The sequence below is a fragment of the Bubalus bubalis genome, chromosome 20, assembly GCF_019923935.1.
Source record: "Bubalus bubalis isolate 160015118507 breed Murrah chromosome 20, NDDB_SH_1, whole genome shotgun sequence".
NCBI classification, from domain to species: domain Eukaryota; kingdom Metazoa; phylum Chordata; class Mammalia; order Artiodactyla; family Bovidae; genus Bubalus; species Bubalus bubalis.
This window is the reverse complement of record NC_059176.1, coordinates 56,239,715-56,254,705: the sequence shown is the minus strand read 5'-3', so window position 1 is coordinate 56,254,705 and position 14,991 is coordinate 56,239,715. Positions and strand designations below refer to the sequence as shown.

At 40.7% G+C, this 14,991-nt stretch overlaps 1 protein-coding gene across 6 annotated transcripts in view; it reads right to left on the bottom strand.

Moving 5' to 3' along the window:
• The window catches only part of CHD2 (chromodomain helicase DNA binding protein 2), a 111,117-nt gene extending 96,369 nt beyond the window's left edge, over positions 1 to 14,748 (bottom strand). For 2 of the 6 annotated variants that reach the window (XM_006078753.4, XM_006078756.4), the window contains exon 1: positions 9,968 to 10,427. In XM_006078753.4, the coding sequence (XP_006078815.1) occupies positions 9,968 to 10,068 (101 nt within the window). In that variant the 5' untranslated portion in view covers positions 10,069 to 10,427. Of the gene's footprint in view, positions 1 to 3,759; positions 3,876 to 9,967; positions 10,432 to 13,675; positions 13,810 to 14,151 lie in introns of those variants that run through there. The other 4 variants (XM_006078755.4, XM_006078758.4, XM_025271306.3 and 1 more) reach the window with 4 other exon arrangements.
• Positions 14,749 to 14,991: the final 243 nt, after the last annotated feature.

Here is a 14,991-nt window from a genome sequence, read left to right as displayed (position 1 = left end):
ACTCCAATAGAAAAATACTTATTTAAAAAAGCTTAACACTTCCTGTCATTCACTGCTAAAAAAGATTTGATAACTCTTGAAAATCCCTTTCAAGCTGGCAAAAACACAGAGATTAAGTGTCTTTACAACTCGACTGTGAAAGCAAGCTGCTCCCGTTTTAATCACCACTTTAGCAATGACCACAAGAGGGCAGCACAGCAACACTTGACTGAAGAGCAAGCCTGCGCGTCTCCGCCCAAGAACTGCCATTTCAGCACTTGCTGGGTTGTTTATTTTCCTAAACTTACAAAATGGCCGGGTTGCTTGGCAGAGCTTGTTTTTCTGGTTGGTGGTGGTGAAAGGAAAATCTAATAAAAACACAAAGCAATCTACACTGGAATTCCATGAAGCTTACTTCCAGACTATGTACTATCAATAATAAAATAACTAGCATTTACGGAGCACTTCTGCATCACATGTTAACATTCTCCTCCAATCCGTACCCTCATTTTACAGAAGAGTTCCCGCCCAAGAATGTGTCTATGTCAACCCCATCCCCAGTCTGAATTATGAAATCCACAGTATTAACCTCTAAGTGGTATTTCTGTCCCTGTCATAATCAGTTAAAGAGATTATTAAACCACCCAGCAAGAGATCAAGGCCAGAACCATTTCAAGGGCGGTGCAGGACAAGTCCTTCTCAATCACTCCTTTGTGTCATAAGAGGATAGAAAGGCAGGGATCATTAAGTCACAAGTTTCTTATTCGTAATAAAAAACACTAGATATAGTTCCTCTAACAAGTTGAATCCTATCTTTAAGACCTCCTCCACCTCTGGTTCAAGTCCCATGATTCTGAAGAATAAGCAACATTTTAAATCAGGTTCAAAGACAAGAGACTGAGAAATTTCAATGTACCCACAACAAAGCATTTACACATACAACATAGGAAGAATTACGTAGCAAAGAAAATTCCAGTAAAAAACTGGGCAAAGGAAATGAACGTGCAATTACAAAAAACCAAACAGCAGAAGCCAATAAACATTAAAAAAAAAAAAGTTAATTAGGCCTCACTAGTAACTTGGGAAGTGTAATTACAACACATTAAATTTACAGTCATCTGCTCTGCAGAAATTAAAAAGTCTGGTAACATTAAAGGATGATGAGAAAGTAGGGAAAATAGTACTCATATATGATTACTGGAGGTAATCAGCAGAAGCTTTGGAAACCTATTTTGCGTTATCCAGTTGAGCTAAAAAATATGCGTATGAGTCATGTGATTTGATCAGTGGGTATATAACCTAAACAAATCATCAAATGTGTGCAAGAGGTGGAAAAGTATAAAAATATTCAGAGATCTGCTCACAAGATTTTAAAAAAGGAATTAACTTACATGTTCATATATGAAAATGCAAAGATAAAATATGAAAGTCATCCATCCGTTCAGTCACTCAATCATACTATGCAATTAACTACAGCAGTTAAGACTAGGGATGTGTCATCCATAAAAATATGACAATTTCAAAGCTATATTTTTTAACACAAAATATATTGCATGAATCATAATTTTTAAAATGCCAAGTTTTTCATATGCAAAATTCACGAGAGTGACAAGGGGAAAGGGTAAATAGGATTTTAACTGTACTTATCTTGTTTAAAACTTTAATTTCACTCTTTGAACTTTTCTGAACTTAACTTTTCAAAAAAAGAGCTGTGTTTCTAACACAGCAAAACTAATCAGTATTCTGATGCAGATCATCCTCAGATTCAGCAATACTTTGGGAATTTAACACTGGGAACACGAAGGATTCTCTTTTCAGAAAAAGGTATTGGGTTGGCTGAAAAGTATATTCAGGTTTGGGAAAAGCCGAATGAATTTTTCAGCCAACCCAATAACCCATATGAGACAAAATGCACACCAAAATGCCGTGTACAGTTTCAGAAGATAAAAGGTTAAGTCCTATCAGTAACCACCTCTTGCTCCCAAGAAGTGGCCCGGGGCGGGGGCGGGGGCAGGGGAGGGATCTGTCTTCTTTTAGCCTTGCTTCTGGAATCCTCAGCTGGGGTCAGGCAGAGGGCGCCTGCATCTCTATCATGCTGCTTCTGCTGCCCGATGACCAGGAAACACGGGAGTGGCCCTCAATGGTTTAAAAAGCGTAAAACAAACGGAATCCGGGCAAACAAATCACTAGGGGAAAAAAGTGGGTTACAACAAGAAGCCTGGGTAAGGCACAAATTAAATACCCATTTCACAAACACCTATCCCAGTCCGGATCTGATAATGCCCTAAGGACTACACAAAAGGCAAGCTTTCTACCCGGGTAACATGTAAAACCAACCCTTCATGCAATGAAAGGCAGTTACAAGTAAAACTAGCCCTATAAACCACCATGGGTTTCTCTGGTGGCTCAGTGAAAGAACCCGCCTGCCAACTCCGGAGACAAGGGTTCATTCCCTGGGTCAGCAAGATCCCTGGGAGAAGGAAATGGCAACCCACTCCAGCATTCTTGCCTGGGAAATGCCATGGACAGAGGAGCCTGGCGGGCTATATAGTCCATGGTGTCGCAGAGTCAGACATGACTTAAGTGACTGAACAACAAAGGCATAATCCACCGTATCAACTGATGTATTTACCTCTATTTAAACCCTGGGGCTGTACGAACTTGTTTGACCAGTTCCTTTCAGCCCTTTGAGTCTTTTCTTTCCTTATTAATAACTTTCAGGCAATTGTGTCCTAGACTTTTATAAGACAGTAACTCCAGAGTTCAAAGGAGATTTAAACGTCCTGGCTGCTAACCTCAGTAGTAAATGTGGAACTTATGCCCACATTGTCACAGGAAGTGAGGCCCCTGAACTAGTCCACAGAAAAGGTGAGGGCTCCCAACTTTCTTAAGAACAGCCAACAGTTTTCAAGGCAAAAACTTTACTGTTTTAGACCAATTTCTCACACTCGCCATCACTGCTCTGGGCCAGACAACCCTGTTGGGGAGAGGGTGGAGCAGAAAGACAAGCTCCTGTATGGTAGGATGTTTAGCCGAGTCCCTGGCTGCTATCTACCACATGCCAACTGCAGTCCAACCCCAACCAAAAACACCTCCAGACGCTGCAAGAGTTTTGCAGGGGTGCGGGGAGGTGGTATCCTTAATTTCAAAACTAGTTTATTAAAGCATTATTTTTTTAAAGCATTATTTAATTCTAACTTCTATCAAAGAAACAAGCTCAGAGCATCCTGTCTGCAATTCAATAGCTAAAAAGAAACAAAACAGACCCCAAATCCTGTCCCATTAGCCCCTATTTCCCAAACCTGCCTGAGTGCAGAAATCAAGGGAGCCTGTTGTCAACACAGATTCCTGGGCACCATCCCAGATGGTGCCAGTGGTAAAGAACCCGCCTGCCAATGCAGAACACAAGAGAGACACGGATTCGATCTCTGCGTTGGGAAGATCCCCTGGAGGAAGGCATGGCAACCCACTCCAGTATTCTTGCCTGGAGAATCCTATGGACAGAGGAGCCTGGCAGGCAAGTCCATAGCGTCACAAAGAGTCAGACGAGACTGAAGTGACTGAACACACATACATCCCTCAACGACTGAGTTACAACTTCCAGGCAAGCCTGGGAATGTTTAACAAGCAACTCAGGTGATTCTTAGCAAGTAGATTTGAGGACTTAAATGCCTATATAAAGCTAAATTCAGAAGGAACAGACCTTTTAATCAGGCAAGAGTAAAAGGAGCACTACAAGAATTTGACCCATCACCCACTTCCCTCTAAAGGATAACTTACCAGCCATATGCGACCTCCATGGGAAGGTCAAATAACTGGAGTGGACTTTTGACCCCCACCATCAGGAACTACTTCTCTAGTGCATGCATAGAATAGCTGTTCCAGCCCTGGCTTTTACAAGGCCACACCTGGAGCATAATTCTGATTATCTGCCCCCTCCCTTCCATCCCTCTCCTCCCCTCCCCGCCCTGCCCTCCCCTCCCCTCTCTCCTTTTCCCTCCCTCCCCTCCCAAAATCCAATCAGGTATGGGCCTTGGTGTTTTGAATTCACAAGTGATTCTGATGCAAAGCCTACAGTGGGAAATTAAGCTTACCAACAGCAAAAGACAAAAATGAGAAGCTCAACGTCTACAAACTGGCCAGATTCAAAGTGCACGTGCGGCTGCTGCTGCTGCTAAGTCGCTTCAGTCGTGTCCGACTCTGTGCGACCCCATAGATGGCAGCCCACCAGGCTCCTCTGTCCCTGAGATTCTCCAGGCAAGGATACTGGAGTGGGTTGCCATTTCCTTCGCCAATGCATGAAACTCAAGTCGCTCAGCCGTGTCCAACTCTGCGACCCCATGGGCTGCAGCACGCGTGACTGGAGAAGGTCAAACCAGGCAAGGGCAAGGTTCCAGAGCACGGCTCCCTCCCTCCACCCACCGCTACCCCCAGGGCAATCACTTCCCGGAACAATTTAACTTGAATCGTTTCACGTAAAAGTATGGCCTTATGGCCTTTTGAAAAGCAATGTGTCTCTTCATCAGTCACACCATCAGTCATCAGAAGGTGATTTTCATCTTTTGGTTTCTTAGTAAGTTTAAGGTAAACAGAACACAGAATTATTCTATGTTTTCAATCACCTATGTACTTTCCGCTTTCCCATCTATAATAATTCATCCTGGGGCCAAACTGCCAGTGCCTGAAGCCAAGGCTACCCTTTGCTTGCCCTTGTGCCTCAGTTTTCTCATCTACAACAGGAGTAACGATCGTACCTGCCTCACAGACACAGCGTGAGGATGGACGGCTCAGGGAACACATACCCAGGACTCAGAGCAAGCGGCAGGCTCACAGCAGCCACTTCCGTTGGCAATTACTGAACCTCTCCAGAATAAATCAACACAGGTTCCAGTGAAACATCTCTCAACAATCAGAGCTATTGATTTGATATTTAACCTAAGTGTAACACTGTAAGCAGAGCCAGCAAAAACGAATCTGAGAAGTAACTACAAACCCTCTAGCTAGGTATACAACCCAACTGAAGGATTGGGATGACATGTTTAGTATAAAAAAGCTCAGCAGGATGCAGGACCACCCACAGAAGTTCAAAGGCAAGCTCTGGGGACGGTAGGCCTGGGAAAGCTAGCGGAAGGAGGTCACTAGCAATCCTGCTACAGTAACCTTCGAGCTAAACAAAATCTACATTCGAAACTCCTTAAAACAGTGCCTGACACAGTGAGCGCTCCACAAAATGTAAATCGACTCAGGTATTTTCTTATAAAATGTTCACCACATGTTATTTTCCTTCAAGATAAAAATCCAAAATGAAAGATTACCAGCCATTGCTGGACTGAGAAATCACTCATATATATGCAATACCTTGAGGTTTATTTTTATATCCTACTTTCTTATTCCGTTTTTAATGCTGGTTACAATTCACAACCCACCAATGGGTGACAAATATGACCGTAAATCACTGCTTCACAGGACAACCCAGGGCAACTGCTCCAGCCCTGAGCTACCTTTCCTCAGCTGGGGGAGGGAAGGAATTCTGAAGGGAATGTAACTGCATTCAAAGTCAATTATGCAATCCAAACTTTCAGAGGTCTCTAAAAGAGTCTCGAGAGTCCCTAGGATTGCAAAGAGATCTAACTAGTCAATCCTAAAGGAAATCAACCCTGAATATTCATTGGAAGGACTGATGCTGAAGCTCCAACACTTTGGCCACCTGATACAAAGAGCCAACTCATTGGAAAAGACCCTGATGCTGAGGAAGACTGACAGCAGGAGAAGGGGACGACAGAGGATGAGATGGCTGGATGGCAAGCTCCGGGAAGCCTAGTGTGCTGCAGTCCACGGGGTCGCAAGGAATAGGACATGAATGAGCAACTGAACAAGAGGGTTTAAGAAGACAATCACAGTAAGGAAGAGACAGAGCTAGAGTTTAAAGCAATTGGGGGCAAGGAAAAAAAAAAAAAAACCCAACACTATGAACAGTTTAAAGGTATGCTACAGCAGGATCTGGCACGCCGTTCAAATGGAAACTTTCCCTCTTTCCCTACACCACCTCCTTACTAGCACCCCATCCCCCACTGCTTCCAGACCAACTGCCAGTTGCCCTAAAAAGGGAACTGAGAAACCAGGACAGGTAATGGAGGAAGGGTTAGAAAAGAATGTAACAAGTGCGCCATGGGAAGATTTGAAACACATGGGGAATCACGTCAATGTATGGAAACACAGGCAAATCTGAAACACGTGGAGAGCTTTTAAAACTGAATCACAAGGGCTGGGCTGGACACTGGTATTATTAGAAGCTCTCCAAGGTCTGATGTAGAAACAAACAAACAAAAAAAAGACAGAACTCAAGGAACTCATAAACCAAAGGTGAAGGAAAGCAAGGGAAAGGAAAGGGAAACAAATCATGAGACTACAGGTCTAATAGAATAAATTGGACACTGCACGTTACATTAAATGAAATTAAGTGCCACTACGGGGAAGACTGACTAGTAAAAGCAACCTACAGCCAATTCAACATCTGTTGAAATACTACAGCAGTTACATTTATGTCCAAACAGCACCGCACCTTGGTATGAATCACCCCCTCTGGCACAGCCTGAGATGGAGGCGAGGCAGGGGGCAGGCCGGGGCAGTGAGCACCAGCTCAGGGAAGAGGAGACAAGGCCTCTACTCGGCGACTGCGAGCGGACCATGACTCAACACAAGCTGGTCTAGCCCAGAGACTCACACGCTCCCTGGAGAAGGCTGGGGTTCTCAGGAAAAAGCAAGCAAAAAATCCTAGGATTAACTACAAAATACACCCAAGGTTTCAACGAACTAAAAGAGATCTTGCCTTCTAAATTCATCTTAACCTAACTGGCCTAAACTGACTCCTGTGGGAGGCCTGGCCACCAGCCTCAGGGGCAACCTGGCTCTTAAAGAGGAACTTAGAAAGTATTGAAAAAGAAAGATGAAACATGAGGAATAAAGTGTTACTAGTGGCTTGCAGTTATTGAGTACTTTCAACCTAACAGTGTCTCTGCTAAGCACTTTATCAGCATTACATAATTTAATCTCTGTAACCCAATGAAGACTGATATTATCCACACTTTTTTTTTTTTTTTTTGGCTGCACTGCAAGGCATGGGGGATCTTAGTTCCCTGACCAGAAACTGAACTCACATCCCCAGCAGCGGAATTGAGTCTTAACCACTGGACCGCCAGGGAGGTCCCATATCCACACTTCAAAAATCAGAAAATTCCAGCAATGTACTTCACTGGCCTAAACAGAGAAGTCGTCTGTACTAAAGTAAAGGCTGCACCGTGCCTGTGTGCTCTGTCGTGTCTGACTCTTTGTGACCCCGTGGACTCTAGCCTAGCAGGCTCCTCCATCCAGGGGATTCTCCAGGCAAGAATACTGAAGCAGGTTGTCATTCCCTCCTCCAGGGGATCCTCCCCACCCAGGGATGGAACCTGCGTCTGTGTGTCTCCTGCATGGCAGGCGGGCTCTTTACCATGGAGCCACCAGGGAAGCCTGATGCTGCACTAGTGCTCATCACTGCACCCAGCTCTCGCCAGGGCAGGTGGAGAAGGAACTGCTCAAGACGCCACAAATCACAAAAGGACCCGTCAGAACTGACCTGGGTATAAAATCAGAACTATCATCACAGTGATGCCCCATCACTCTTCTGCAACATTCTCCTCATGAAGAGGAGGACCCCCCCAAACTGTGAGGTCTCTCCAAAGTTATCACTAAAATAACAAAAAAGGTGACATTAGCCAAGCATCTTAACATAATGCTGTATATCAATTATATTTCAAAAATAAAGTAAATGATAGAAATAGAGATGAGATTTGAGAACCAGAAGCAGGGCTTGGGAATGGTTCAGGGGGAGGGGAGTGAGGAGTCTGAGGGGGCAGGGAGTTAAATGAAGGTAGTTAAAACGTATAAACCTCCACTTATAAAACAAACATGAAATATGTGCTCCAACACTGCTAAATCACTGATAACAAACATATGACACTCACTGGCATTTCCTGAACTGTGTCAACTTTTGTTGTTTCGGCTTTATACTAATAACACTCAAGTTCCAAAGAGGTAGTAACAGGCAGTTTTGGTGAGGTATGAATTCGAATTCAATGTGCAGTCACGCTGAAATGCAGGAGGGAAGTAGTCAGCTATAGTAACAATCAGCAGCATAAGTAAGGCAACACAGTTGTTTTTAATTGTATACAAGATTACTCTCGAGTGATTAAACACAAAACACTGTTTCTTCCCTAAAGGAAATATCTCTTCAAGAAATCCAACCAAGTTTTAAGGCTTTCCCAAAAAGAAAACAAGAAAAAAAACCTCTTAAAAAATTGATGCTCTGATCCAGAATAAAATTACCAGATGTCACACAGAGCAGTCACTTAATATTTATGTCAGGAACAAGCTGGCTATGCTACATTGTATGTGTGAAAGGACAGGAGTCTAGAAATAAGTGGTTTTAGGAGGTAGATCTCACAATTGTCAGGGGTTTAACTCCATATGGAAGGAGGTAAGTAAGCCAACCAATTATAAAATCTGTGAGTTTCACATACTGGCGAGTAAAATGCAACCGAACTTCCAGATTCACCTCTCAAAAAATAACTTGCTAAAATTTTTTATAACTAAAGTACCTCATGAAATAGTTTGCCCACCTTCCTGCAACTACTCAACCTTTACTAAAGATCTTACACTCCAAAAAGCCAAATATCAAATGGAAACTGCAGGTTTTCAAGTCAAGAATCTAAAAGAAAGAAAAAAGATTAACCAGCACTTTTCCTGCCCTTTCATGACATTCTGCACACAGGAGGAAAATCCATAGAAAGCTCAATGAAGAGACCTAATACTCCGCTTCAATAAGTTAACTGGCTCCAATTAGCATGCAAATAGTTCACAGAGATTAAGGATGTATCATAATAGTCATTTTAATTCACAGTAATATCTATGACATCTACTACAGAGCAGTTTACATTCTAGAACACAACTGCAGTGTTACTTCTCTTTTAATTTAGGGCATTTAGCAAATAAAATTTTAATGTAACCAGAACTCAATCACAAAATATAGGAAGAACAAACCTTTCTACTTGCTTTATATTCACCTTAAGTTGCTAATATGTTAATGATCTTCAAATTCTAAGTACTTGTCCCTAAGGCTGTTAAAATTTTCATCAAATATATTTGAGCATATAACTGAAATATCATTTACAGAATACTTGATGAACAAGTTTATAAAACAAACGGAAAACCCAATTTCACCTAAAAGTTTCAACAATTCCTCCTAAAGAACAAAGACTATGCGAATCTACAAAACCAATTAATAATGTAGTGAATTTTACTCTACAAACTTAATTCAGAAAAAATTCACGATATGCCCAGATAAACATTTCTACCTGCACTCAGGAGTTCCACATCTCTTTGGAAGTATATTTTACTCTACGAAAAAAAATCTTAACTATTGCCAACAATCTGATATTCCACTTACTGTTAAAATACCCCCAAAAGCTTGGAAAAAAAACTATTCACCGGGGTATATTACAGTATTGATTACAGACCAATACTGTTTTTCCTCTGTGCTTAAATTCATTACTTATGACCAAATTATAAAGTCATGGTTGGTAAGCTCTGATTATTTTTTTAACCAGAAATCCTTGCAAGGGTTGCTAACAAGGCAGACTATGAGCATCATTGTAATATTTTAACAAATTTACCAGGACTGAATTAAAATTTCCACAACGGGTCAAGTTTCCTAAGATTTTACCAAGGAATTCCACTATTGCACATGCTTCGGGAGTCACTATTTTTTAGCAAGTGCTCTAACACTTAAAAAGACTTGTCTCCTAACATTTGTTTATAGTAATGAATAGCTATTGATGTATTCGTTTGTTAACCTATCATTAGTAGACTAACAGTTACTAAGAAGGTGAAAATCTCTTGCTATTTTCTACCTAATTATCCCTTAAAAATAAATCACTTTGCACATACTGACCTGAGTTTTTCTCCATCAAATGTCAATTGAGAAAATGTTTGGTACCAAGTAAAAATGCACGGGGACAAGTTCAAATAATCTTCCCTTTGTTTATGAGCCATGTGTTAAAACAACAGCTGTAACACCATTAACTAACAACTTTCAATTAAAATAAAAATATCTCTTAACAGTGAAACGCTTTTGGTTAATGGTTACAAACTCACTAATCTTCACAGGAAACACACATACCAAAATAAAAAAGAGAAAAAAAAAAAAAAAAACCCTCTAGGATATGAGAAAGGAAAACGAAAATTGTAAAAACAACACGCAGGTCCTTCACTTTCTCCAAAAGCTGAAGCCGCTTCTAAATCAGGAAAACCATTCCTAGGGTTGGGCAAAGAACACACACAGCAGGGTGGAGACAGCCACGGACAGGGTGGAGGACGTCGCCAGGAAAGGCCGCCCACCGGAAAGTCCCAGCCAGCGTCCCTGCCCCTCCCCAACCCCCGTGCCCCGCAGCTGGCGGCTGGTTCCGCGAAAAAGAACGACCCAGGCTGCGCACGCAACCTAACGTCATTGCGTACACTCCTCCCTGTGGCGAGGGACCTGACGTCACGGGGCGGAGCCTGCCCGAAGGCCGCCGCTGTTGACCCGCTGTTGCCAGGCGCGCGCACAGCCAATCAGCAGTCGGCGCCGGCGCCGGCCGGCCTTTGAACTCCGCACGGCAACTTCCTGCTGTTTGGCGAGTACACAGTGCAATGCAGTATGTCTGTCAGCGCTGCGGCACAAAGGAACAGCCATTTTGTGACTGAGCTGGACCTGCACCAAGATGCCAGGGACTCAGAGCTGCTGCCTGCGCTAACTACCAAGCTGCCCTTTATTTCAGTACCAAAGAACGAAAAGGGGGGAGAGGGGCAGATGTTTTGGTAATTCAGGTTTAAATTTGCTTTATTTTCAGTCTTCTCAAAAAAAATCCCGACTCATAAGAATTATCAGCATCATAAAATGGCTGCCACTTAAAAAAGTCCCTGTTCCAGTTCACAAGCAACTGCATTATGCCAATTTCTAACCATCATCAGCCTTTTAAGAGCGACAACTAAAAGGCTGATTTTAAAAAGCAGATTTTGCCCGCAGCTCAGCTTATCAAAATAAATCTGGTTCAAAGGCAGAGGGTTTGGAGATAAATTTTAATAAACTTCTATGATAAAATCAAAACGCAGCGTCCTAGAACACAGAGCTCTTTGTGTGCACACTTCCACTCACTTTCCCTTCCCTTCCCATTATTTTATTACTGAAGTCACCCCCACTGCGAATTGTCTTAGGTAAGTGTGTGATCCTCATTTCTCTGTCCATCCCTAAAACTTTGTTTCAAATACTTAAAACTTAGATACCAAATCAAAACATTTTTGAAAGAGAACTTTTAACCTTCAAAAACCATAACATACAAAGTGTTAACATATAATACTTAAGCATTAACTTCAAAAGAGTAACAAACTTACATGACGACTATTAAGTATTGCCATTATTTCCCCAAACAGGAAAATAACAGATCACATTCAATTCTCCCAGGTCCTAAAGTAATTTCACAGACCAAAGTTTACTTGACCTGCAAACTCCTCCCTTCCTCTGATGGCTCAGGCTGCAAAAGTGATTTTTCTAATATTCTCCAAACACTAGACTTTGTGCCATTGAAACTAGGTCCTTATGGAGAAATTCTGAAGCATAAAGGAACCAAGTACTAGCTGTGGTAAGTCATAGTTTTAGCTCATTTAAAAATAACAATTTACTACAATAAAACATCACTAACATTCTCTTAGCTTTACAATTTTTAAAGGAAGTGATGTCATAATTATGTACATATATTAGTATGCAATTTAGGGGGAACAGTAATTTAAAACTCCATCTTCTTTTCAAGGTGTTTCAAATATTTGACACTCATCAGGTGTATGAATCAAAATATACTTGACAAAACATTCAAAAGTACAGTGCATGCTCCTAGTTAAGCTGCAACCCCATAACCAGAAGACAAATGCATGGCAACTTGCATGTCGTTTTCCAGGTCAGAGTAAATTAATGAAAATAACAAAACCATTTAATTTTTTTAAATTAGAAAGCAGAGTCTGATCAATGACATTAACCACAAGCCTTGCATGAGAAAGCCAGAACCCATGTGAAATATGCAAATCATACACTCAAGGGAGTACCAATTTTAGGTATTGAATCTTTAATAATTTGTCAAAGATTTCTGGGGATTCCTATGTCTTCAAGTCACCATCACTTTTCAGAAAAATCAGTTTAGAATCAAGAGTTTTCTGTCCTAAATCTTGCCTAGATAATTACACGGGTAATTCAATTTCAAAGACAGCAATCCAAACTATGTGACAATTCAATTTGCAAAAGAATTTGGAAAGGTATTTTTCAAAGCAAGGGTGAAAATATTTTAAGTCTTATAACACAAATAAGAATTCAACATTAGAAATAAACCATGTTCAAAACTTTCAATTCACTAACCTAGTAATATATATTGTTTATAAAAAATTGTAAAAGTAAAAGCAAACTGGGGAGGGAAAAAATTCATATAAACCAATCAAATTCTTGTTAAATGCATTAATTTAAAATTTGTAATGTGACAGTTCATAGAATACACATCAAGAAATGTATTCATACATACTTTAGAAAATTAATATACAGATTATACAACAAAACATCTTAGAGGATTTTCATACAACAAAATATCTTAGAGACTTTATTACTTAGTCACTAATATGGTGAACTCCAACAAATGTGAAACAAATCATGATTTGAACAAACAGTAACATTTGTAAGCTTCAGAAGATAAAGCATTCCAGACGACTCTGTCGAAATAAATCAATAAATTTAAAGCAGCTACAACTAAAATGCGAGGATAAAATACTACATCTACCAACCAGAGAAAATTGTCTAAATATAAGCATACAAATGCAAACCTTAAAGTATTTTAAATATAAAATAAACAATTAGAATCACAGTAACACACACAAAACAGAAGCATATTAATCGTATTCCAAGATTTCTGTGATCACAGGTTTGATTTCACAAATGCAGGAACTGTAACCATCAAGAGTAAAGGTTTTGATTAAATCTTATCAAAATTTCCTAAAATGTCAACAGTATCAAAAGAAACATAGAGTCAAATAAAAATATAAACTGAGAGGCATCAGTCAAAAGGTCCTTTTTGCAATTTCATTTTAAAATGTACATTTTTTCATTCATATAACTTTCTCAAATGTCTATTTACTATAATTTACTACCACAAGGCTCTTCTATGGCCTTCAGTTACTAGTTTGGGTATCCTAGATTCTTCAAAGAAAAAATTTGCCTTGTATGTAAAATGGTGCAATGCAGCAATGGCTAAACCGACAAGGTCATTTTCCCACAGCACGAAAACCTAAAAACTGAAATTTACTGTCAAAAAACCTGTGGTTTGCAGGAAAGGCCCCCTTGAATAAAGGTACCTTACCTTTTGACTGCTGTAAGAGGCCTTAAGTCACAACTTAACTTTCATAAATTGCTACCAAAAAATTAGGGTGTGGCATATTAGCAATCTCAAGGTCACGCTTTAAAAAACGAACTCAAATTAGTAAAATACTTAAAATAAAACAGACAGCTATCCTTGTCTGTCAAGGTAAACAATGTAAGCTGAGGTTTCCCCGAAAAAAAGAAAAAAGGAAGAAAGTTGATAGCTCATACCTCGATGCATTGCTGTGTAGCGAACTGTCCTCCTCTTGGCTTTTGTCCTTATTTCTCATCATCTTTTAAGTCTTAAATATTAAGGGGGAGGGGGAATCTGTGTTTGCTTTGAAGTCCTGTGCCCAGGTATTTACTGTCAAAAGTTGAAAGAAAGGTAAGGTCCCAGCTTCTATCGATGGCTTTTATTATCAGGAACAAAGTCCTGACTATGTAACGATATTGTTATAACACAACGGCGGTAAGTACCAAAAAACAAAATATTTCTATTTTTTCCTTTAAAAAAAAAAAAAACATGATAAACCGAACAGAGGGAATCATCACTATCAATAAGGAAAGTTTCTCAAAGTAACACACTGGATACAAATAACAATCTCTGTATCTTATTGCGTCATCCAGGAATTTCACATATTTACAGAAAATAGAGCAAACTTAAACATGTAAATCTTTTAAATTACCACTAATGATCGTGAACTTACCTGATCCATGTAGTAGGTCCAAAGCAAGAGTCCTATCTAGTAGTAGAAAAATATCAGATCCCAAATAATTAAAAATAAAAACAAAATTCTCCGCTAAAAAGCAAAAAATAAATAATATAATCCTCAAATATGTTAACTGTTCAAAAAAATAAAGCAACAATTAATCCTGAAACGGGTCCGGAAGAAAAAAAACCTCATTAGGAGAGCGCACAAAAATGGAGGTGCGCCATGGCTTCTAAGCTGGAAAAAACAACGACCTGGGCTCTCAGTACGGCTGCTTCTTTCCAACAAGGCACGAAAAGAAAGCTCCCAAAAGCTGCTTTTCTCCCTAAAAAAGGTTCGAATCGACCCCAGTAAGTCACTAGGAGAGGCAGGGGGCTGCGGGGGCCCCCTGAGGCTGCCCGAAAGTTAGGGAAAGTTGCGTAAAGTGAGGCGAAGGCAGGGAGCTGAGCGCGCTCTCTCTAAGGCACAGCCGCCATCTAGAGCCTCCTTCCCAGCTCTGAGCTCTGCCTTTGATTGACACTCTCTACATTTACCCCACAACTCAGGTGATGTACCATAGACCCACCCCTTCATCTCCACCAAAAAAAAAAAAAAAGATCCTCCATCCCAGGGAGCCTAAGGACCCCTACCCCCACCCCTCCCTGCCCCTCCAGACCACCCCATCAGGCGGAGGGGGGAGGGTTTCTTAACCCCCTCTGGCTCAAACACCCTTTTTAAGCCAGAGAGAAATGTAATTTGTTCCTTTTGTCTAAAGATCTGCTAAATATTTCAGTCCTTGAGCTAAAATAACTTCCTCTCTGGACAGGAAGTGGTGTTTTATCAAGCCATTTTGAAAAA